Below are 24,981 nucleotides of genomic sequence, written 5' to 3'. Positions count from 1 at the left end.
CAGCCAAGCGGGGAGTAAAGTGAACACTGTCCGTGGCCCAAGTGCCACTCCCAGATGGCATCCTCTCACTATACCTGGCACACTTATTTGCTGAGCAAGTGAAAAAATCCAATACATGTTATCACTACAGTCTAGAAAATTGTCCCTGTTCTTTTCCAGTTTCAGAATAAAATTCGTGGGAGCTGATGTGAGAAAAATGATCTTCATGGTCATGGTTTACGGGAAGAGTGTGTGTGACGTGATGTGTGTGTGACATGTGTGTGGGGGCACAGCGGGTCATGGTGCCCACATGGAGGTCACAGGACAATCATGGGCTGCTAGTCATCTCCTTCTGCCTTGTTTGAGACAGGTTCTCTCTTGTTGTTTGCCCTTGAGCTTGGGGATTCTCCTGACTCTGCCTCCCATTGTCATTGACATGTCAGGATTATAGATGTGTGTTACCTACTTGAGTCCAGTTTAATGTGGGTTCTGGGGACTGAGTTCTGGTCACCAGGCTTGCGCAGCAAGGCATATTTAGTGGCAAAGCCCAGGAAGTATGTTTTTATTTCAAAACACAGAGATAAATTATGTTTTCAGTTCTCAGAAATCTTTGTGACTCCTACTTTTTCATGAATATTATTCTGGTAGCAAAATTAATGGGATCAGTCAAGCTTCTGAGGAATTTACCATATAAAAAGACATCCAGGGGCTGGGGAGATAAAGGTACTTGCTCACAAAGCCTGATGGTCTAGTTCAACTCCCCAGCCACCCAAGTAGAGCTGGATGCAAAAGGGATGCATGTGTTTGGCGTGCGTTTGCAGCTGGTAGGAGATGCTGGCATGCCGCCTCCCCCCCCCCCACATGACACTCAACAGAACCCAATGGTAAATGAACTTCGAAGGCTCCATTGTCATGGATACAGAAGTCACATGTAGGTGGCTCCAGGTGGGGGCAACCTTCTCAGGATGATGTCTACAGGTGGGTTTAAGAGCCTGTTAATAGCAGGTCGCCTGTGGGAACACCCTCTTTCAGTTCTTAAAACCTACTGTTTAAAAATCTAAGTGGGGAGCCCTGGGCAATCCCACTAATTTTCTGAAGCTTGTAGTGTGCAGCCTTTTGTGCCCTGATTGGATCACTCATTTGTTTTGACAAAATGCATACAAGTAGAGCTGGGTCATTTGTAAGCATAACGTAAGTACAGTGGTACGAAACACCCGCCCCACTCATCACCAAGACCTTCTCACCTTCTTGATGAAACACTCCATCAAGAATGTCACTTTTAGCTGGGCGTGGTGGTGGCACGCCTTTAATCCCAGCACTCAGAGGTAGAGGTAGGAGGATTGCAGTGAGTTCAAGGCCACCCTGAGACTCCGTAGTGAATTCCAGGCCAGCTTGGGCTAGAGTGAGACCCTACCTTGAAAAACAAAAAAAAAAAAAAAAAAAAAAAAAAAAGAATGTCACTTTTGCTGGGCATGGTGGCACACACCTTTAATCCCAGCACTTGGGAGGCAGAGGTAGAAGGATTGTTTGAGGCCACCCTGAGTCTAATTCCAGGTCAGTCTGGGATACAGCAAGACCCTACCTCGAAAAACAAAAACAACAACAACAACAACAAAAACCCAAAATAAATAAATAATTAAAATTTTTGTCAGCTGGGCATGGTGGCTCATGTCTTTAGTCCCAGCACTCAGGAAGAGAGTGGTAGGAGGATCACTGTGAGTTTGAGGCCACCCCAAGATCAACTACATAGTGAATTCCAGGACAGCCTGGGCTACAGCGAGACCCTACCTTAAAAAATAATGTCATTCTCATGGGGGCTTTAGCGATGGCTCAGAGGTTAAGGCGTACCCACGTGAGTGTGACGAGACCATCTTTCCTGGCAAATCAACTATCCAAATAGCCAGTATGATGTTTTCAGTGACATGTAAATAAAAAAAGTCACTCTTGGGCTGAAGAGATGGCTCAGTGGTTAATGGTGCTTCCTGCATAATCCTGAGGACCTGAAGGAGTCTGACAAGGCGATAATCCAGATCCCACCCGAGCAGCTGAGTGTGACCGTGTGCACCTGTTAGCCCAGCCCTGCAAGGGAAGTGGCCAGCAGGGACTGGCCCAGGCTCACGAAAACTGCAAGCTCCAGAGAAGAGCGACGGAGTGGGGCACTCAACGCTCGGCTCCAGCCGCCACAGATAAATGCCCCTGCCCCGCTGCCACAGGGCACACATACATGCACACACACACCACATACTCACAGAAATGCTCCTTCCTGTCTCTATGAACTTGACATTTCTATGGGGTCATTCCACACATGTACTTTGGTACCTGGCTTATTTCAGTCAGCATGATGTCCTTGGGGTCCACCCATGTTGTGTCTGAAACTCATCCCCAGACACAAGCCATGGTTCATTTTCTTTTCTAGAAGGTTTTCTTCCATTTCTCGGCTTACTTGAGTCCTTACCACTACCCTGGGCTCAGCTCATGGGTATCGTGGCTTTGAGCCCTCATTGCCCGGTCTTGCCTTCCTCCCTCGCATGTTGTGGACTAGCGGTTCCGTCGTCCACTTTCCCCTCGGACTTAGCCTTTTTGCCTGAGCCCTGGGCATGTCGCCAGCAAGAGTGTGAGCTCTGGGTGGCAGACACAATGCCTGGTAGCTTGACCTTTGCCGTTTAAATGAATACTCATAGCTATGCTTGAGTGAACAAGAATAGTCAAGGTATGCTCTCTGCTTAGCAAACACATTGTCTCCCCCAAATATGACTTAAATTATAGCTTGAACTACAGTCCGCTGCAAAACTGTGCTGCTGTTTTAACCCCAGTACCTGTGAATGGTTCAGAAATAAGGTCTCTGTAGATGAAATCAGGTAAAATGAGGCCATTAGGATAGGCTCTAATCTAATATGACTGGTGTTGTCCTCAGGAGAGTGAAATTTGGGTACAAATAAACACAGAGCAAAGACGGCCTGGGGAGACGGTGGCAGGGGCTGGAATGAAGCTGGTCCAAAACAGAAAATGGCCAGGCTGCGAGTAGCTGGGAGAGAAAGGACTGTCTTTGAGACATAGAAGGAGCGTGGCATCAGCCTGAGGGAGCGTGGCATCACCCTGAGGGAGAGGAGTGGCTCCCAGAACCGTGAGGCAGTGCACATGTGTTGTTCAAAGCCCTTCCGTTTGAGGCTTTCCTCATTCACAGCTTCTGCGCTGTGGCTTCAACCGATGCTGACAGTGGACTGAAAATATTTGAACCAAGTTCCATCTGCCATGCAGATGTGCCTCTTGCTTCTTGCCCGGGCAACGTGAGAGAGCAGCTCTTCACCTGGAGCCTACATCCTACTACCCATGTCCACGAGGTGTGACATAAGGGATGCTTACACTTCACACAAGAATTGTGCCATTTCTCAAAGGGACTTCAGCACGCAAGGATTTTGGGATCCTTGGGGTCCTGGAATCCATCCCTTGTAGGTGCAGAGGACCAAACGTACTTCAGCCCCAGGAAAGAAACTAACATGCCCACCAGGTGAAATGGTTCTGTCCAGGTAGAAGTGCCCTCCCTGGGTGCAGGAATACTGCCGGATCTCTGTGGTACCAAACACCAACTAAACGGGCCTCCATGAGAGGGCTCTACACTCAGGCCACTGTGTCCATATGGATGGTGTGCAGGTGTGTGGCAAAGCTGGCCTCCTCCTTCAACATGCATGTCCTCAGCTAATCCTCTGATGGCCACAAAGACGTGTTGTGCCCCTTCCTTCTGAAAGGCTGACTTGCCAAGAATGCACCCAAAGTCAAGTAATGTCAGTCCTTAAAACTCTAGAATATAATACACCTCTTATTAAAAAAAAAAAAAAACTAAGCTGGGTGTGGTGGCACATGCCTTTAATCCCAGGCAGAGGTAGGAGGATTGCTGAGAGTTTGAGGCCATCCTGAGACTACATAGTGAATTCCAGGTCAGTCTGGGCAAGTGTGAGACCCTACCTTGAAAAACAAAACAAAACAAAAAACCCAAAAACAGAAACAAAAACCTTGCAAAACTTATTTTTGCCTTGACTGTGATATTTCACTTTAGTGTACCAGTGAAGAAAAGTCAAATAAAGCTTTCAAAGGATAAAGTTTTTAAGACGTTGAGGGGCTGAGGAGATTAGAGCATCCATTTGGTAAAGCGTGTGCCTTGCAAGCACGAAGACCTGTTCGATTCCTCACACCCATGCCCCCCTGCAAAAAGACACACACTTGTAAGCCCAGCACTGCAGGAGACTCCCCGGGGCTCGCTGGGCAGCCAATCTAGCTGATTGGTAAATTCCAGGCCAGTGAGAGACTGCCTCAAAACAGGGTAGACAGGGTCTGGAGAAATGGCTCAGCCATTAAAGGTGCTTGTTCACAAAGCCGGTTCGATTCCTTGACACACATGTAAAGCCATTTGCATAAAGTGGAGTTCATTGGCAGTGGCAGAGGCCCTGTTTATGTTCTCTCTCTCTCTCTCTCTCAAAAAAAAAAAAAAAAAAAAAAAATATATATATATATATATATATATATATATATATATATATATATTTTATAAAGGGTAGACAGTGCCTGAGAAAAAACACCAGAATATTGTCCTCTAGCCTCCATCTGCATGTGCACACATATATATGCATCTGCGTGCGCGCGCGCACACACACACACACACACACACAGAAGTGGAGGGGACAGAACATTTTCCCGGTCATGTCCCAAGTAAGACCAATGACATCTTCCTTTTGATTCTCATTTGCTTGCAATGTCCCCACCATTTCCCCCCTCAGTCTATGACTTACAATAAAATAAGCCACAATGTCAGACGTCTCAGCTCTGGCCTTGGCTGGCTCAGCCAGACTCACTCAGTGTGGGAAGCAGCCGCCCTCCCGCGCTGCCCTGGCCGGAGAGAAGGTGCCGTCCGAAAAAAAAAAAAAGAACTTACGGTTCTCGGGAGAGCATGGTGCGTGGGGGACGCCAGCAGGGGTCGGGTTGGACTCTGAAAGGCCAGACAGAAGCGCTGGCCGGTGTCCGGAGGGGAGGAGGCATAGATGCGGTTTTCCAGGCGCTCAGGCTCCTGCTTGTAGCACTCGAGAGGAAACGGGTGCTGCTTGGTCACTTGGGTGGGTGTCGATGGAGAAGAGGAGACACTGGAGGCTGTGGGCAAGTGCAAGAGCCTGTTAGTAACGGGGTCCCTCCAGAGGAGCACAATGAGGGGACCTTCAGCTTACAAGTGCCCAGCCCCCCAACAATAGCCAACTCATAGCAGTCTGGATACTGAGGAAGAGCCCGAAAAATTTCCTTTGTACTCTCAGAATTGTTGAGACCAGGATGCCCTGGTAATTTGTGCTGGGGTTCTTGGTAGGGTGGTCACACAGTCCCAATGTCACCAGAGCTGCCTCTCACACTGTGATGTGGTATTGGTTGAGATGGATTGCAAGGAATTACACGGACAGTTCAATATGGCCAAGGTCAATGTTGCGTTGGTCACATGACGATAGAGGTGAAGGACCAGATTAAGACAATGTTCCATCAAAATGTGCAAAGTTAGCTGGGCATGGTGGCACACGCCTTTAATCCCCGCACTTGGGAGGCAGAGATAGGAGAATCATCATGAGTTCGAGGCCACCCTGAGACTAATAGTGAATTCCAGGTCAGGCTGGGCTAGAGTGAATCCCTACCTCGAAAAGCAAACCAACCAACAAACAAAATTATGTGCAAAGTAGGGGCTGGGAAATGGCTCACTTGGTAAAACGTTTGTTGTGCAAGCATGAAGACCTGAGTTGTGCCCAGAATCTACATAAAGAAGCCAGGTGGGCTAGAGACGTGGCTTAGTGGTTAAGGTGCTTGCCTTCGAAGCCTAAGTTCCCAGGTTCTACTCTCCAGAACCCATGTAAGCCAGATGCACAAGCGCACACATCTGGAGTTCGTTTCCAGTGGCCGGAGGCCCTGGTGTACCCATTCTCTCTCTCTATCTCTATCTGCCTCTTTCTTTCCCTCCCTCATTTAAATAAATATCTTTTTTAAAGAAGCCAGGTATGGTGGCACGTGCCCAGTTCTGGGAAGGTAGAGACAGGTGGACCCCTGAGGCTTGCTGCCTAGCCAATCTAGCCTAATTGTCAAGTTCCAGAGTAGAGGGACCTTGTCTCTAAGGAAATGGACTGTGCTCCTGAGGATGACACCAAAGGTTATCCTCTGGCCTCCACACACACACGCACGCACGCACGTATGCAGGCTTGCATGCATAGCTGCATTCACAGAGTTTCATGTATTCCAGGCTGGCCTTGAACCCACTGTGCAGACAAGGATGATCTTGGACCTCCTGGATCTCCTCAGTGCTGGGGCTACAGGCTGGGGTTACTGTGTTCTGTTTTATTGGTGCTGGGATCAAACCCAGGGCTTCATGTATGCAAGGCAAGCACTGTGTCAACCGAGCCCCAGAAAAGCAACTTCTATTGTTTCACTCCTCTAGGTGGAGGAGGCCCATGTAGTCCCACTACCAGACACGGACTTGCTTGACAAGGGAACATTTTATTGTTAGGAACATTTTAAAGTCAAATTTGTTTTTTTTTTTTTGTTGTTGTTTGTTTGTTTGTTTTGAGGTAGGGTCTCACTCTAGCTCAGACTGACCTGGAATTCACTATGTGGTCTCAGGGTGGCCTTGAACTCATGGTGATCCTCCTACCTCTGCCTCCTGAGTGCTGAGATCAAAGGCATGCGCCACCACGCCCAGCTCAAATTTGGATTATGTAGGTCAAACCAACGGTGTCAGAGGCTGCGGATTAAGGGCTGTTACTTACTAGTGGCCTAGATAACGATGGGCTGGCCACTGAGCCCTGTGCCAGGACTCCCTCACCATGCCCATCTGGCCAGGTACTCGCTCTGGCTCACAGCCCCCAGATACAGTGTAGCCTCCCGCTCCTCAGCGCTCACCTCCCCACCCTGAAACCATGGAGCCCTCTCACCTCCCTTTGTCGCTCAGATCAATGCATGACCTGGCCGGGGCCACCCTCTGTCTCTGAGTCTCTGCTTGCAGCCTTTGTGCCCCATAGCACCCGGCTGACATGGGTGCAGGGACGGTGTTTAGCAAGTGTAGCGGGAAAGGGCAAAAGGTTAGTTCCAGTTCCTTCTCCTCCATGCCCAAGGGTGGAACACATTCCCTGTTGAGTGAGGGCTTTGAAGGTAATCCATTAAAAGAGGAATGTCTCCGCCAGGGACCCCTCTGTACAGCAGGGAGTGACGCCGAGTAAGGTGCTTGCCCAAAGCCCAGCCTTGCACTCAGGGACAGTGTGAGTAGAAACAACGGGACAGGAAGGTTCTGATGCTGCCCGTGCTTGGTAGAGTTCAAAACGTGGGAGAACACAGAGCCCCTAACAGCAGAGCTCCATGATCTGAAAAGAAAAGCCCCTCCCCATTAAGCGTTGAGAAGCAAAGCCTATCTTTTAAAACAAAACAAAACTATATGTATGTATGTATGTGTATATATATATATGTATATATATATTAGCTTGTTTGTTTATTTGCAAGGAGAGGGAAGGGGTGATGAGAATGAATGAGTGTGCCAGGGCCTCTAGCCACTGCAAAAGAACTCCAGATGCATGCACCACTTTGTGTATCTGGCTTTATGTAGGTACTGGGGAATCGAACCTGGGTCATTAGGGCAAAGTCTGTTTTGAGGTGAGAGGCTGGGAAAAGGACAATGGCAGAGGAAAGTAGAGTGTCTGATATGGCTGTTGAGGACAGGGTGCATGTGTTGGGGGGGGGGAAGGGCACAAGAGTCACAAAGTGACAGCCAGGCCTTGGGCACCAGCGTTTCCCAGAGATACCCACAGAGCCAGAGCACTGGCGGCACCAGCCCAAAGCTCAGGTAGCTGGGTCTTGCCGAGGTCTCTGCTGGGAACAAGGACAGGACAGCCTCTGTGTCCTTTGGACCCCCAGGGACAGTGGCTATCCTTCAGGGTTGTCACAGGGTCAGAGTCCTCCGCGAGGCGCTGGTCTGCTCCCTCACAGTGTGGTCAGAACAAGCCTGCTCTCCCCGCTCACCCTCCACCGCCCCCACATTCCTGCGTGCATACACACGGCCCTCCCTTGGCACTTTCCTGCTGGCATACACAACGAAGCTGATGGCTTGGGCATATGAAGATAAGGAACCTGCACCACTCCTAAGGACCAACAGCAAACCCTTCTGGGGTCTTCATGAGTCAAGACAGGGACAGACCCCAACCATCTGTGACTGCTCCTCTTCGGTTTGCTGTGACAGAATGCACGCATGCCCATTCTCAGCCGGGCACAGTCACAACTTCCCTCAGGCTGTGACTACCCAGGGTCAGGTCAGCCTTCCTGGCCCAGACCACATCCACACATGTGTTTCCCAAGGCCTAGAGGAGCACACGCCTCTGTGGAGGAAGCTGGCTGTACCGGTCAAAACTAGGGGTGCCTGGGTTGGTATCTGGGAGCCTCCTCCACAGACACAGTGGTATCCTCGCGGGGTGTCTGCAGCTATGCATTACCATGCTGCTTTTGGAAACAGAGATCCAGCTATTCATGGAGAGAAGAGATGGAGTGAATCATGGCTGAATGGTGCCCTACAGCAGGGGGACAGTGCCCTCATCTTCTTCAAGCAAGACAGCATGTTAGCAGGAGAAACAGAGAGCCCTCAGTCATCTGTAGTTTTAAAAAGGGAAAGAGACTTTTATATAGAGTGTTCATACCTATCTTCATATGCCTGTGGCCTCCCGGACGGAGCCGGGAACATCAGCTGTCTCCAGGGATGGGAACAGCCAGTGGGGAGGGTGCTTAGTGAATACCTTCCCCATTTCCATGTGGGCATTCGGCGGTTCGTGTTCACTGTCAATTTAACCGGATTTAGAATCACTATGGAAACACATCTCTGGGTGAGTTGGTCAGGGTGTTTCCAGAGAGGTTGAACTGAGGAGGGAAGACTCACCCTGAATGTGGGTGGCACCATCCCATGGGCTGGAGTCTCAGGTTGAATAAAAAAGTAAAAAGGGAGGCTGGAGAGATGGATCAATGGTTAAGGCGCTTGCCTGCAATGACTAAGGACCTGGGTTTGATTCCCCAAATGCCCATGTAAAGTCAGATGAACAAAGTGGTGCATGCATCTGGAGTTCGTTTCAGTAGCTAGTGGCCCTGCCACACCCACATTATCTATCTATCTACTATCATCTATCTGCCTCTTTCTCTGTCAAATAAATAAAATATATTTAAAAATTTTTTATTTATTTTATTTATTTGAGAGAGCAAGAGAGGGAAAGAGGCAGAGAGAGAGAGAGAGAGAGAGAGAGAGAGAGAGAGAGAGAGAGAGAGAGAGAATGGGTATGCCAGGGCCTCCAGCCACTGCAAATGAACTCTAGACGCATACATTACCATGTGCATCTCTAGCTTATGTGGGACCTGGGGAATCAAACCTGGGTCCTTTGGATTTGCAGGCAAGTGCCTTAACCGCTAAGCCATCCCTCCAGCCCAAATAAAATATTTTTAAAAATGAAAAAATAAAAATAAAAAGTGGTGGCTGGAGAGATGGAGCAGTACTTAAGGTGCTTGCCTGCAAAGCTTCAAGACCTGGGTTCAATTCCCCAGTACCCATGTAAAGCCAGACACACAAGGTGGTGCATGTGTCTGGAGTTTGTTTGCAGTGGCTAGAGGCCATGGCATGCCCATTCTCTCTCTCAAATAAATAAAAAATTTTTTTCAAAAAATTAAAAATAAAAAGTGAACTGAGCACCTGTGTGCATCTCTCTGCTTTGTAACTGCGGCTGCAATGTGACCAACCACCTTATGCTCCTGTGGCCCGCCCTGCCCACCATGGTGGACAGCATCCCCTCAAACTGTGTTCAAATAGACCCTTCCTCCTTTAAGGTGCTTTTGTCAGCTGTTGTGTCACAGCAACAAGAAAAGATACTAAGACAGGTATGGATTATCTATTCTAAAGACGTCTTTTCACATACACTGTTCTACTATGAACAACTAGTGAATTAAGCCTTTAAGCACGTGCCTGTGTTCTGCCCTGGCCCCAACCCCAGCTATGTGTGGCTTCCATGAGAGACAGAGCCAGGGCCTTGTCATCCTCAGTCCATTGGCAGAAAACACACTTCCTTCTTTCCTCTCTAATTTTTTTTTCATTTTTTGGGGTACAGCCTTACCAGCTCAGGCTGACTTGAATTCACTATGTAGCCTCAGGGTGGCCTTGAACTCACAGTGATCCTCCTACCTCTGCCTCCCAAGTGTTGGGATTAAAGACGTGAGCCACCACGGCTGGCCCTCTCTAATTTTTTAAATCTTATCTTATTTTTTTGAGGGAGGGAGGGAGAGAGAGAGAGAGAGAATTGGTGCACCAGGGCCTCAGCCACTGAAATCAAACTTGAGATGTGTGTGCCATCCGGTATACTTGTGTGACTTTGAATACCTGGGTCACCTTTGTGCATCTGGCTTATGTGGGACCTGGAGAGGTGCACATGAGTCCTTAGGCTTTGCAGGCAAGTGCCTTAACTGCTAAGCCATCTCTCCAGCCCCCTCTCTATTTCTTCATCTTAGTCTCTGTCTATATATGTGTCTGTTCCTCTTTCTTTAAAAGAAGCTATCCACCTTCATCATTCCTCAGGGAGGAAGTCCAGTCACTTCTGGGTAAGGGACATCCTGGTGGGAGAAAATTCCTTGCTGGTTTTCGGGAACAGAGGCCAGGAGAAGGGTGGAGGTGGAAGGACAGCTCTGGCTGAGCTGCTCCGGTGAGGAGCGGGCAGAAGAGCCTTTTCAGCTGGGGTAAAAGTGCTGCTGCTGGTGGGACCGGGTGACTCTCGAGCCCTCAAGACAAGTCTCCACGACTTTCCCCGCGCCCACGAGTTGCTTCTGTCTTCCACCCAGCCCACTTCCAATCCACAGCCAGGGACTCCTGGGTGACGGACAGATGGATTGTGACTACAAAGGCTGTGCCAGGAAGCTTTCTGTGACTTTAACACACACACCAAGACAATCTTAACAAGAGATGAAAATTCTCCCAGCTCACAGTTTTGGAGGTTTTAATCCACAACCCAGGTTCTGTTGCTTTGGGCCTGTGGCAGCATGGCATGGCAAGAGTGTGGGCAGCACCCAGCTGCTCACCTCATGGCTAGGGTGTGAGACAGAGGAGGGGCAGAGATTGAGGGCCACAGTCCTTCTCAAGGGCACGTGTGCCTTCGCGACGGAAGCCTCCCCGCTGCACCCCACATCTTAAAGCTTCCATGGCTTCCCAGCAGTGCCAAGTTGGGAATCCAGTCTCTAACACTTGTGCCTTTGGGAGAATATTCCAGATTCAAATTGTAGCACAGAGGGAAGGGAAATTTGCGGGGTTAAGGGACAGGTGAAATTCCATACCCATGTGTGCATGCACAGGGACTAGGTGTCTAGTGTAGGCTACACAGGAAGAACCTTTCTGGAATTAAAAAAGTGCTGCTGGTGGGTAGTGCCCAGAAGCACCAGGGCCTGCTGTGCAGGATGCTGCCACACTCTCTCATGCCATTTGCTTCTTGGCTGTCCGTAGTTCAGATGAAGGAGTGGTGACCAGGGGAAGTTTACTTACTTATTCATCCTCTTTTTCTGTGCATGTGTGTGCGTGGTCATGTGTGTGCGTGGTCCTGTGGGGGGGCACCCATGTGTGTGGGCGCATGTACATCTGTGTGCGGAAGCCAGAACAAGCTCAGGTGTTATTCCTCAGGTGCCAGCTACATTTTAAAGTATTTATTTATTTAAGAGGGACAGAGAGAGAGAGAGAAAGAGGCAGAGAGAGACAGAATGGGCGTGTCAGGGCCTACAGCCTCTGCAAATGAACTCCAGACACATGCATCACCTTGTGGATTACATGGCTCCTGAGGAATCGAACCTGGGTCCTTTGGCTTTGCAGGCAAGTGCCTTAACCATTAACCATTAAACCATCTCTCCAATTCCCATCTACTTTTGTGAGACAGGGTCTCTTGTCCTGGAGATCACCACTTAGGCAAAGGCTGGCTCAGGATCCTGTCTCCACATCCTCAGTGCAGGCATTATGGGTGACCACTATGCCTGGCTTCTTTTTTTGCTGTTGTTTGTTTGCTTGCTTATTTCAAAGTAGGGTCTCACTCTAGCCCAGGCTGACTTAGAATTCCCTCTGTAGTCCTAGGCTGGCCTCGAACTCATGGCAATCTCCCTACCTCTGCCCCCTGAGTGCTGGAATTAAAGGCGTACACCACCACACGTGGACCATGCCTGGCTGTTTAACATGGGTTCTAAGGAATCACACTCAGATCTTCATGTTCGTAAGATGAGCACTTTGCCAACGAAGCCACCTTCGCAGCCTTCATGCATCATTTCTTGTTCAGTAAACAGCAGAGGCTATACCTAGGTGCTCTGTTCCACCCCCAGCTCCCAGACTCCTTGACAACAATTTGGATGTCACCAAGAGACAGAACCAAAGACGTTAAAAAAAATCAATGTAAAAACTCTTCTCAGACATGTAAATTCTCCTGAAGGACTTCGCTGAGGGTTGCTGTCAGCTCCAAGAATGAACAATGCCTTTGATTTTTCTGGCCATGATCAGGCCCTGTGAATAGGCTCAGTGAGCAAACAGACTGGCCCCTGGCAGCCAATAAAACACCAGGCAAGGGGCTCCAGACACCAGGGAGCCATGGGCTGCTGATTTCACAGGGTCTGGCTGGCTGGAGTGGCATGAGCTGTGGCTGAGAAGGGAACACAGAGGTGCCACTGGGCAGAAGTGAGCCCTGGCCTGTGTGACTTTCTCAGAAATCCTAAGTGGGAACTACTATCACGTGATTTCCTCACACTCCTTTCATCAAGAAGTCAAGCCTGTATTGATGTTATGAGCTGAGATCAAAAATGACAAGGAGGGGCCTGTGAAATGGTTTAGCGGTTAAGGCACTTGCCTGCGAAGCCTAAGGACCCCAGTTGGATTCTCCAGGACCCATGTATGCCAGATGCACAAGGGGAGGGCACATGCGTCTGGAGTTCATTTACAGTGACTAGAGGCCCTGGTGTGCCCCTTTCTCTCTGCCTCTCTCTCAAATAAATAAATAAACAAAATATTTGAAGACAAAACAAAACAAGTGACAAGGAGAATGTGCTGAAAGCAGAAGAGGTGGGAGACACTTCAACCACGTCAATAGCACTTCCTGCTTCCTGTTCCAAGTGAGGCACGTCTTCAATCTCAAAATGAAAGGCCATTGCTCTCAAGGGTTGCTGTCCTTGCACTGCCGTGCTAAGGACCTGGGGCCGGTGCAGGACAAGGCTGAGCTGGCAGGCTTGCCCGGGGCTTGGCTAGCATCTGGTTGAGACTATGTGTTTGTTGGATAAATGTTATCTCAGAATTGACCAACTTTGTGTCCCATCTTTCTGGAACGTTCCTCTAACTGGTCACCCCCTGTGCTGCAGATGTAGGGCACTGTAGGAGGTAAGGTTCCGAGGGAAAGCGGGAGGCCCAAGGGAGGACCTGGCATACTGACCCACTGTCCCGTTCACTTCGTACTGACACCTCCCTGCACTATGTGTGTGTGTATCTGCGTGTGCATCATGGGGCACACGTGGAGGCAGAGGCCAGCTTTTCAGTGTTAGTCCTTGCCTTCCACTTCTTTCAGCAGGGTCTCTTTCACTCATTTTAGCTTTTTGGCGCTTTGTTTATTTGTTTGTTTGTTTTGGTTTTTCAAGGTAGTGTTTCACTCTAGCTCAGGCTGACCTGGATGGAATTCACTATGTCGTCTCAGCGTGGTCTCGAACTCTGCGATCCTCCTACCTCTGCCTCCCAAGTGCTGGGATTAAAGGTGTGTGCCACCGCGCCCGGCGCTGTTTGTTTGCTTTTTACTGCTACATTGCCGACCAGGTTTGCTAGTCCTTGATCTGCAAGGAGATTCTCCTGTTCCTACTTCTCACCTTGCACTCAGTATGCTGGGATTACAGAAGCCCACGATGGTTTCTGGCTTTTAAATGGGGGTCTGGACATTCAAACTCGGGTACCTGGACTTGGGTGACAAGCACTTTACCCACTAAGCCATCTTCCCAGGCCCTCCCTCCTCCCTCCAACAGTGATTGTTGGTTGATGTTGGTGTGCCCACTGGTTCTGCCCTGTGCAGCTCTGCGAGGTTCCCGAGTAGTATGCTTTGTGGACTGAAAGCCAGTGTGCTCCTGCCCAGGGCTGAGGGCAGTGAGACCAGTGGCTCAAACCCAGCGCTCCAGGGCTGGCTAACAGGCCCTTTCTAGGTCACAGAGTGCATTCCTAGCTTCACCACACTGACTGGAGGGTGTGGCTCAGCATATTTAGCAGGAAGGTGGTTGGACTGGAGCCAGGCTCTATCTGGGTGGCAAGGCTCCATGCCCCAGGACACACAGCTGTGGCCCCGGTGGGGCGGCAGGTGAACTTCATCTGTAACTTCTAAGAAACACAGGTCACCTCTTCTCTGCCTAGCACAGTGATTGCCTGGCTGGTGCTTTCCAGAGTGGAACTGACCTGGAGCTGTGCATGGGGCAACAGGGCAGGATGCTCAAGAGAGAGAGGGGTACCAGCTAGGCAGATAACCCAAACGGAAAGCCTGGAGTGGGTCCCTTCTCTAGTTCTTGCATTGCCTTCAGAGGATGCCAAGGGAGCTGAGAAAGAACCCAAGGTGGCCTGTGCCCCGTGTCTAACGGCATAAGAATCCGCATCACACAGAGATTTGGGTCAAGAACCTGGGACCCCAGTAACTCCTGGGTGCAGGCCTGACCCTGAGGTCTGAGCTCTGGTGGTGGGCTTGTAGGTCCTCCTTTGTTTTAAGAAACCAATTTTGTCTCTTAAGTTCTCTTGGGCTCCAACTTGACTTGGAAAGGGCTACACCTCTTAGCCCCCACAGTCTGAGATGTTCCTGGGAGTGAGCCCGCACAGCCATTGCCCTCTGTTCTGAGGAGGACTGGCTGGCGGCTCTCCAGGGCATGTGTGACCTGGGCTTATCCCAAGCTGGTGATGATCCGTGCTAAGCTCTGAATCAAAGTTCTCTGAAGAGATCCTATGTTATTTCCACTAAATTTTGGAAGCAGTCTTCCTTTATTCCTCACAGGAAGGTTTAACTGGAAACCATTGGTCTAGGGCGCTCCCAACTTCTATGCTAAAGAGTTTAATGCATCACACTGAGGAGAGGGTATCTAAGCTACCGTTGAGATGTGCTCGGTTCATTCTCTCCATGCCTGAGTGGTTGGAAGACTCATCCTGAGCTGTGACTATCTGTGTGCCAGGCCCTGGATACCTGGATGGAGTGAGGCTGTGTTAGACCTTGGAGGTCTGAGCTTGACTGCCTTCCTTCCTTCCTTCCTCCCTCCCTCCTTCTCTCCATTTCTTCTTTCTGTCTTTCTTCTCTCCCTCCCTCTCCTTGCCTCTCCCCTTTCTTTCCCTCCCTCACTCCCTTCTTTGTAGCCCAGGCTGGCACTCAACTTGCTATGTAGCCAAGGACGATCTTGGATTTCTGGTCCTCCTGCCTCCACCTCCCCGGTGCTTTGGTGATTAGGAGGGCACCACCATGCATGGTTTGATGCTGTGCGGAGAACACGAGTACAGTGCTCTGTGCATGCTCGACAAGCGCTCTGCCTGCTGAGCCACAGCGCCTGCCCCAGCAGCCCAGTTTAGACAAGTGTAGAGACAAGTTTAGGAACTGCTTCTATCACCCAACTTCCTCAGTTTCCCCGGTGCTCTTCTCAGAGACCCTTTCTGTGAGAGAGATGTGACTCTCCTTGCTTGGTCTTGGTCTCTGATGGAAAGCATCCATCCTATAGCCAAGGAAGGCCCCATGCCTAGGATCCCTGAATTGTGCCTTGTATCCAGACACTGGTCACACAGCCACTGACCAGCTCTTCCAAGTCCCCCTGCTCCTTCCTGCTCTGAGCTGGTTGCTCAGAGACCTTGCTGTGAAAGCTGCAGTCACCTACTTCCTGAAAGATAAAATGTCTGGCCTTCCTGGTACCTGCCTCCCACCTGCAAAAGGGCAGAGATGTCTGTCCGTCCCAAAAGCTTTGTCTCCCGCTCTTCCTGAGCTCGCTCTTGATTCTTGCATTAACTTGGCCTAAGGTTTGAGACTATACAGTTGGTTATAGATGCTAAAAATGTTTGATAATATATTATAATTGAAATTGTTCAAAATATATCAGAAAATATATGAGTCATGTTGGACTCAAAGCATTGTGGTAATACAGAGGGTGGAAAAACAACCATCTGGGCTGGAGAGATGGCTTTGTGGTTAAGGTGCTTGCCTGCAAAGCCAAAGGACCCATGTTCAATTCCCCAGGAGCCAGATTCACAAGGTAGCACATGTATCTGGAGCTCATTTACAGCAGCTGGAGGCCCTAGCATTCCCATTCTCTCTCTCTCTCTCTCTCTCAAGTAAATAAAAATAAAAATATTAAAAAAAAAACAAGCTGGATGTGATGCCTTTGGTCTCAGCACTAGGGAGTCAAGGGAGGAGGATCACTGGGAGTTCAAGGCCAGCGTGGGTCTACAGTGAGTTCCAGGGTTCCACATCAGCCTGGGCTAAAGTGAGACACTACATTGAAAAAGAACCCAACAAAACAGGGGCCTGGGGCGATGGCTTTGTGGGTGCAAGCATGAAGACTTCAGTTTGATCCCAGGTACAAAGGTGGGCGTGGATATTCATGCCTAGAACTCAAGTGTGCCTGTGGTGAGATGGGAAGTGGAGACAGGAGAATTGCCTGTGGTGAACAAGAGACTGGGCTCAGCGAAGAGAAGATGAGGCCTAACACCTAGGTTTTCCTGTGACCTCCACACACACGTGGTGGCATGAATACACGTGTGTGCACACATGCATACAAGTACATATATACAAGCACATTATATACACAAACAACCAGCTGGGGCTGGAGAGATGGTTTAGTGGTTAAGGTGTTTGTCTGTGAAGCCTAAGGACCCAGGTTCGATTCTCCAGGTCCCATGTAAGCCAGATACACAAGAGGCACATGCGTCTGGAGCTTGTTTGTAGTGGCTAGTGGCCCTGGTGCGCTCTCTCACTATCTCTCTCACTATCTCTCTCTGTCTCTAATAAATAAATAAAAACAAATAGATAAAATTTTTAGGACATTTCCTCTCACTCAAGCACTAACTAGGCTCAACCCTGCTCAGCCTCTGAGGTCAGGCACACGAAAGTAGAAGGCTGGAGACATTTCCTGAGGTTCGTTTTCTCCTAGGAATTCAGGGCAAAATGGTTTTATGGGCTTTGCATACATGATTTCATTCCATTAGTTAAAAGTTGCCTCTGGCACATTACAAAGCAAAACAGCCAGAATGGAGTGGGGGAAGGAAACAGGTTAACTGTAGGTCAAGTGCTCTAGCACAGCCCTGGCGTCCCTGATCTACACTGGCCTTGGGAGAATGGTCCCGCGTGGAGCTCTGCCTCGTGGACTCGGCCCAACCCCAGGTTCTTCTCGGAACCAGAGGGAAGAGCACAAGCACAGCAGGAGGCTGAAAGGCCATCCTGCAGCCTCGGGGGAGACGGACGCCGCCTGCAGCTTTGTGGACAGAGGGGTGTTGGAACAGGGTAGGAAACGCATGCTAACCGACCGTCAATGGAAGGGGATGCTGGTCCCTCAGTCCTCTCTGGAGATGAGTCGCGCTTGGCGTGAAAGGGTACAAGAGAGGACGGAAAGTCTCACCCAGAGCCGAGGCGGTGAGGGGAGAGGGCAGTTGTCTCGTCGCTTGCTTTTGCAGGAGCATAACACGAACTCCCAGAGGAGAAGGGACAGCCTGGGGTCCACACCGGTCCCATGCCCACTGGGGTCTCCAGAGCTTTCAGACCCTCACGTTATAACCATGGTCCATCTAAACAACCAGCAGAAGGGTGCTCTCTAAAGAGCCATCTGCTTTGAGGACCGGTGGGCCCTTGCAATGGAACTACACAGGCCAGGCTAACCCACCCACATACGTAACGAGGTCAGGGAAAGCATTTAAAGACATGGTGAGGATCCCATAAGATATTTTGCATCACTTAGCCAGGCCGCAATGGTCAATAAGGAGAGTGATGGTGGTCCAAATCGAGGTGGGCATTTGTTGGGCAGGCGCCCTTGAGGAAGTTTGTTTGGTGCAAGGCTCCTGCTCTGGCAGTCTGGAGTGACCACGCTTGCTGACATGCACATGTGCTTCAGACCTCCTTCTTCAGACATGTCCTTAGACCAAGAGTGCATTTCTGTCCAAGCTCAGAAGAGTCATTGTAACCTTGACTTCTCTGAGATACCTGCTTGTGATGGTAACAGCAGGGCAGCCTATATGACACAGTCGGGCGTCGCTAAGATGTGAAAGAAGGGAGCTGGAGCTCATTCTGCTGAGACAGGACCAGGAGATCAAGAAAAGTCAAGTATCCATCAGGCCCCAAGCTTGACTGACTGACTGGGGAACGTCATGGAGGAGTTTCTTCACCACCTCTCTGGGGATTCTTGCTTCTTAGCCACATGCTTATTGTTCTAGCTCCTGGCGAGATAACTGGGAGAGTACATTCCAGATTGGTCTTGAACATTTTGGGGTTCCATGACCCTCTGAAAAACCTATGAAATCCATAAAATAGCCATGGCACACACATTTCAGCTCATTCTCTTTTGAAATAACTCCAGGGCAGTTCCAACCCCAAAGTCAGGCTTCCTGAATGTGTGCCAAGGGCTCATACCACGTGCCCGCTGTTCCTTTCCCTACTGGTGGCCTGACCCCCTCGGGCTGCTCTGTGGTCTGAGCACCCAAACTCAGAAGGCTCTGAGGGACCCTGTGTTAGTGATTTTTCTCATCACTGGGACAGAGGGACTGGCAGAAGCAGCTTAATGAAGGACGGGTTTATTTGGCTCACAGTGTCCAGGGGTGCCTCAGTTCATTGTACATTGAATGCATGGTGTCTGGGCAGCTGTGCTATGGCGGTGAGTGCTTGCTGAGTGATCCGTTTGCATCTCGGTAGGGTAGGAGGCATAGAGCCTGGGCTGAAAGAAGATGTGGGGTACATAACCCTCACGGCTTGCCTCTGGCTGCCTACGTCCCTCTCTCTACTTAGGCTCTGAGTCTCAAAGGTTCTACAACCTCCCACAGGTGCCTCCAGCTGGGCACTGAATGTTCAGCCACGTGAGCCTGTGGCAGATATTTCACATTCAAACTGTAACAGGTGGAAACAAGAGTGACAACCAAATCCAGGCACCTGTTCAGGGCCTGCACACCGAAATTTCCAGAGCACACTCTCTAAAATCTGCAGCTGTACTCTGAGCTGCTTTGCTGCGGCCCACGCAGCTATTTGAACCGAACCAGTGGCCACAGCACCTCCCCACCACCGATGGCAAGAGCCACCTTCCTGCCAATGAGTGTGGCTCCTCCAGGCGTCCTCTGAGGGTCCCACTTTGAACACCTTCCTGGGGAGGGAGCTTCACCTTGGAGCCACTGCCTCAGGCCACCTGACCCCCTAAGCTTTGCGCTCAGGTGAGAAGGCTGTGGATGGTCCAGGGCAGGCCTGGAGCTACTGTGCCACCCCAGGTATGCCACTGTCCTTCCAGGCACGCAGCGCTCTAGGAAAACTAGAGGGCACGTCTAGGGGTGTGGACCACAGCGCCCAAATCTTGACCTGGGGAGGCTGCATTTAGCAAAGCAACAGGAGAAGGCTACAGCTGGCAGCAGGGAGGCCACACCAAGAGCTCTCCTGCTCAGCTCCCCCAGGGTCCAGTCTCCCGGGCAGATGATGCCCAACAGCCAATGTGGGCATTCACTTCCAGAGAGCTGGCCATAGCGGGCTATCATGGGACTCTGACCAGGGCTCTCCTGGGCTCTGTTGACGCAACATATCATCTGACATAATCTGCCAGGCCCTCTGGGCCTGAGGTGCCCAGTGAGACCATCCTTTCTGAGCCCAAATCTCAACCCTGAACAAAAAATAGCAACACTAAGTAAGGGAGTTCAAGGCCACCGAACAAGATCACAGTGACCCACTGAGACCTTTCCTGTGTTTTTATGTGTGGGCGCGCACGTTCGTATATGTGTATCTGGGTTCATGTGCATGTGAGTGTGCATGTGGAGGCCAGAGGACAACCTCAGGAGCACTGTCCACTTTTTTTTTGAGACAGGGTCTCTCACTGGCCTGGAGTTCACCAACTGGGCTAGGCTGACTGGCCAGTGAGCTCTGTCTTACTTGCCTTGGTGCTGAGATGACAGGATCACCACCACCACGCCTGGCATTTGTATTGGTACAGGGGTCATACAACTGCGTCGGAATGATCAGCACCGACACTGAGAAGCAAGTTGTTGGTTTTTTTTGAGGTAGGGTCTCACTCTGGCCCAGGCTGACCTGAAATTCACTATGGAGTCTCAGGGTGGCCTTGAACTCATGGCAATCCTCCTACCTCTGCCTCCCGAGTGCTGGGATTAAAGGTGTGCGCCACCACACCTGGCTCCGAGAAGCAAATTTTTTTTGCCACGTGGAAAGCATCCCTCTTGACTCCATCACCCTGGCTTGTGAGATGTACCCTAATGGGAGACAGGGGCTCATCTCTGCCAAATGGGCCTTACAGGGAACCTGTTGTTATTTATAGCAGAACCCTTGGAACTCTCGTGGTACAATGGGTTAGCTCATGGTACTTGGACAATAAATAGAAACTTCACCTTGGCCCTGGGCCCCAGGTCTGCACAAATTAAAAAAAAAAAATAGCAGCTAGTCCCTGAAAGGAGCCACTGTGTGTGTGTATAAGAGAGAGACAGAGAGAGAGAGAGAGAGAGAGAGAGAGAGAGAGAGAGAGAGAGAGAGAGAGAGAGAGAGAGAGAGAGAGAGAGAGAGAGAGAGAGATATCTTTCATTATGTTGGAAGCCCTGACGGGGACACAGTAAGCAGCCTGACTGCTGTCCCCAGGCCCTTACCTGATTGATAGGAAGGAGAGGGCTCAGCTGGGGAAAGGGCAGAAACCCTGGCTCCCCCTCCCGCCCCAGGCTGATGGGAGTGAGGAGGCACAGGCCCGCTGCTTGGGCCTCACAGGGGCCAGGCCTGGAGCCTTATCTGCAGACGCCTGTGAGTAGACACAGCTCAGTCCCCCAGGGCCCCAGAGGATGGCGCTTCTATGTGGAGTCTTTGTTAGAGTGTGTCCCAGGGTCCATGACAAGGCAGAACTCCTTGGGTTCTGGACTTGGTTTATGCCATGAAGAAAAGTCCAGCCAGATCCTTGTGGCTGCAGGTTCTGCCACACGAGAGGTCTGAGTTGTCTTGTGTGAACTACACAGCCTGTGGCCCTTGGTTATAGCAAGACTAACACAGAAAAAGTTACTTCGTTATCAAAATCTTTAGAAGGCCATGTTTCTTTGTTTTTTTGAGGTAGAGTCTCACTCTAGCCCGGGCTGACATAGAATTCACTATGTAGTCTCAGGGTGGCCTCAAACTCCCTGCACTCCTCCTACCTCTGCCTCCCCGCAGTGCTGGGATTAAAGAGTGTGCCACCATGCCTGGCTTGTTTGTTTGCTTTCTGAGGTTGGGTCTCTCTCGAGCATAGGCTGAGCTGGAATTCAGTATATAGTCTCGGGGTGGCCTTGAACTCACGCAATCCTCCTACCTCTGCCTCCTGAGTGCAAGGATTAAAAGAATGCCATCACATCCTGCTAAAAGGATGTGTTTCTAATTGTGTTAAAATTCATACAATGTATAATTTATCATCTTTTAAAAATATTTTAGTATATATTTATTTATTTATGAAGACAGAGAGAGAGAATGGGCACACCAGGGCCTCTTGCCACTGCAAACAAACTCCAGATGCATGTACCCTTTGTGTATCTGGCTACATATGGGTACTGGGGAATTGAACCCAGGATGGCAGGATTTGCAAGCAAGTGCTTTTAACCACTGAGCCATTTCCCCAGCCCCTAAAAAAATATTGATTTACAAGACAGAGAGGGAGGGAGGAAGAGAGGGGAAGAGAAGAGACTGAGTGTTCCAAGGCCTCTTGTAGCTGACTTTTACTTGGGAACCGGGGAGTTGAAGGCAGGCTGAAGGCTTTGCAAGCAAGCACCTTAACCACTGAGCCATCTCTCCAGCCCTCATTTATCATCTTAAGCACTTGAAGTGTCAACCAAGTGGCATGAAACACATTAATACTGTGTAGCCATCATGCCCTCCATCCAGGAACCCATTATCTCCGCACACTGGAAGCTCTGCACTCATCTGTTTCTTGAGCCTGGATGGCTCCACTTCCTGTAACGTCCTCATCCACGGTTAAGTCCCTGCCAAAATTTCCTTTCTGTTTGGGCCTGAACACTATGTGTATACACACAAGCCCAAGGTACGAACCCTTGAACATTTCAGAGGGATGCCCCAGTCACTCTTGGTCAGAATCTGTGTGTCTCAGGCTGCACCACTGCTGGTCCCATCCCCCAGGGCTCTGGGTATACATGGGTGCCCAACCCTGGTCACATGACATGGGACAGGTCAGCAAGCCCGGGGGGAGGAGCCTAGGGGAATATCAGATACATTTCTGGTGCACTGAGCAGTGCTGCCAAGGGTAATGTGACATTTACATGACGCGACGCCCGGTGGGGCTGGCTCTGGTGACATAACAGGAGGAGGAGGGGTGTGTCTCTGGGCACGAAGCCCACAGCAGCCACAGTCTGAGGACTCTGTGTTGTGTAAACTGAAGCGCTGGTCACCTGTTTCTCCAAGTAATGGCTTAAACCTGCTCCCTTGGATGTGACCACAAAAATCACAAAGTCTGTCACCTGCACTCTGGGGACTCTTCTACCTTTCTTCCTGGTCCTTTTCCCATACGAAGCAGTTGGATAAGGTACTTCTCAGCTGCCTTGCCGGATGTCACCCTGGGGCTAGAGCACAGTGGTAAGAGACATGGCCCTTTAAGGACTTCAGTAATTACACCCCAGCTCTCCTGCTGGCTGGCCTGCCGCTCATCTATAATCCAAGCCTCAGTCTGACCGTCAGAGAAATGGACCAGCCAAATGGAACTTGACTCTTGCCATGCAAATGTGAGGGCCTGAAGGGGCCCCTGAAAGAGCATGATTGCGATTTCCATCACCCACAAGAAAAGCTGGGCATGGCTATGCACACCCAGTCCTGCAGTGGTTGAGACAGTAGCATCTCTGGGGGCTTACTGGTCAGCCAGACCAACTGGTTCCATGAGGGACTCTGTCTCAAGAAAACAGTGCTGAAGAGTGATGGAGATGGACCCTGCACGTTCTCCTCTGGCCTTCTTGTATAGGCACAAAGGGCACATGCATCTACACATATGTGCATATACCATACACACACACGTGCACCCCCCAAAAGTATCTGAACTCCAAACTAGGGTACCTCCACCAAGTACCAGGGTAAGTCCAGCAAAGCGTGAGTTGACTTACTCTCTTCACCACAGTCTGAGCACTTTCCTGGTGCTTAGCTGAGGGCCCGGCCACCTCTACCTTGCAGAGACCTCGGATCAAGGCCTGCCTGGGATTTTACTTCCCTCAGATGGGTGGGAGCCTGCCTGTTCTGGAGCATCAACACCAAAAGAACAATCTGGGGTGTGTGGCAGAGGAAGCAGACCCCATCCTTGTGGGGTCAGTGGGGAGAACACGGACCCCATCTGAACCTCTGACACTAGTTCTTTTAAAAAATGTCTTATTTATTTTTATTTGAGAGATAGGGAGAGAGAGAAAGAGAGGGAGAGAGACAGAGAATGGGTGCACCAGGGTCTCCAGCCACTGTAAACAAACTCCAGACACATGCACCCGTGGGACCTGGAGAATTGAACCTGGGTCCTTAGGCTTCACAGGCAAGCGCCTTAGCTGCTAAGCTATCTCTCCAGCCCTGGCACTAGTCCCTTAGGGTGGCTTGATGCACAGGACCCAATGTGTCCCAACATGTCCCTGGCTGCCCCGGGGTTAGCGTCACAGAGGAGCCTCCTCTCCTGCCCGGCCAGGCCTATCCTCCAGAGCTGGGCACACCCTGTCCACCCAAATTCCTTGTCCTTTTCTCTTGAACCCAGAGCGACAGACCTGGAATCAGCCACAGCTGACTGTACTTTTTTTTTTTTTTTTTTTTTATTCATTTGAGAGCAACAGACACAGAGAGAAAGACAGATAGAGGGAGAGAGAGAGAATGGGCGCGCCAGGGCTTCCAGCCTCTGCAAACAAACTCCAGACGCGTGCGCCCCTTGTGCATCTGGCTAACGTGGGACCTGGGGAACCGAGCCTTGAACCGGGGTTCTTAGGCTTCACAGGCAAGTGCTTAACCGCTAAGCCATCTCTCCAGCCCGCTGACTGCACTTTTGAAGGAAACTCACTCCAGCCCAGCTTGTGGCCACTGTGCAGCCACCTGGGCAGTGGCAGCTCCCTGGCGGCCAGCAGTGTCAGGGACAGTGCAGGCTCTGCAGCTGAGCTCAGGGACAGAGATGCCCAGGGCCTTATTGTGGAGGTGATAAAAGCGGCTGCTCTGGCAGCCTGGGGCAGGGGCCAGTGAGGGACTTAGGGGAGGCACAGCCACCCTTGTCTGTGGGCCCAGGTGTGCTGAGTCAGTAACTACTGGACATCCACCCCTCTCTAAGTCAGGTTCTCTCTCCCTGGACTAAGTGTCTCCTAAGAAGAGACTCTGCCCCCAGTTATGAAACGTGTCATAAGATTCTCCCTTGACTCAACCTTCTGGAAACACAGAGTCTTGGATTTTAAAGCCCTGACTGGAAAGGTGGCCCCAAGAAGGGGTGGCAAAGCATATTCTGGCCACAAATCATGAAAATAGGCCCTGTGTGCCAGTAGAACCACACCAAACACAGAAGGGTCTATGGTATGGTACCCCAGACTCTGTTGCTCTTGAATCAGTCCCTTGACCCTCCCATTCTTTTTAAAAATATTTTATTTATTTATTTATTTATTTATTTATTTGAAAGAGGGAGAGAGAGAGAGAGAGAATGGGCGCACTAGTGCCTCCAGCTACCGTAAAAGAACTCCAGACACATGCGCCACCTTGTGGATCTGGCTAATGTGAGTCCTGGGGAATTGTACCTGGATCATTTGGCCCCTCTAGCCCACTT

At 50.4% G+C, this 24,981-nt stretch overlaps 1 protein-coding gene across 3 annotated transcripts in view; it reads right to left on the bottom strand.

Annotated features, from left to right (window-relative positions):
* Prkag2 (protein kinase AMP-activated non-catalytic subunit gamma 2) overlaps positions 1–24,981 on the bottom strand; it is a 272,478-nt gene that overhangs the window by 98,017 nt on the left and 149,480 nt on the right. For all 3 annotated transcript variants that reach the window (XM_045160311.1, XM_045160312.1, XM_045160313.1), the window contains one exon: positions 4,907–5,118. In XM_045160311.1, the coding sequence (XP_045016246.1) occupies positions 4,907–5,118 (212 nt within the window). The remainder of the gene's footprint in view (positions 1–4,906; positions 5,119–24,981) is intronic.

Source organism: Jaculus jaculus, chromosome 10 (genome assembly GCF_020740685.1).
Source record: "Jaculus jaculus isolate mJacJac1 chromosome 10, mJacJac1.mat.Y.cur, whole genome shotgun sequence".
Lineage (NCBI taxonomy): Eukaryota > Metazoa > Chordata > Mammalia > Rodentia > Dipodidae > Jaculus > Jaculus jaculus.
This window is presented reverse-complemented; position numbering and strand designations above follow the sequence as displayed.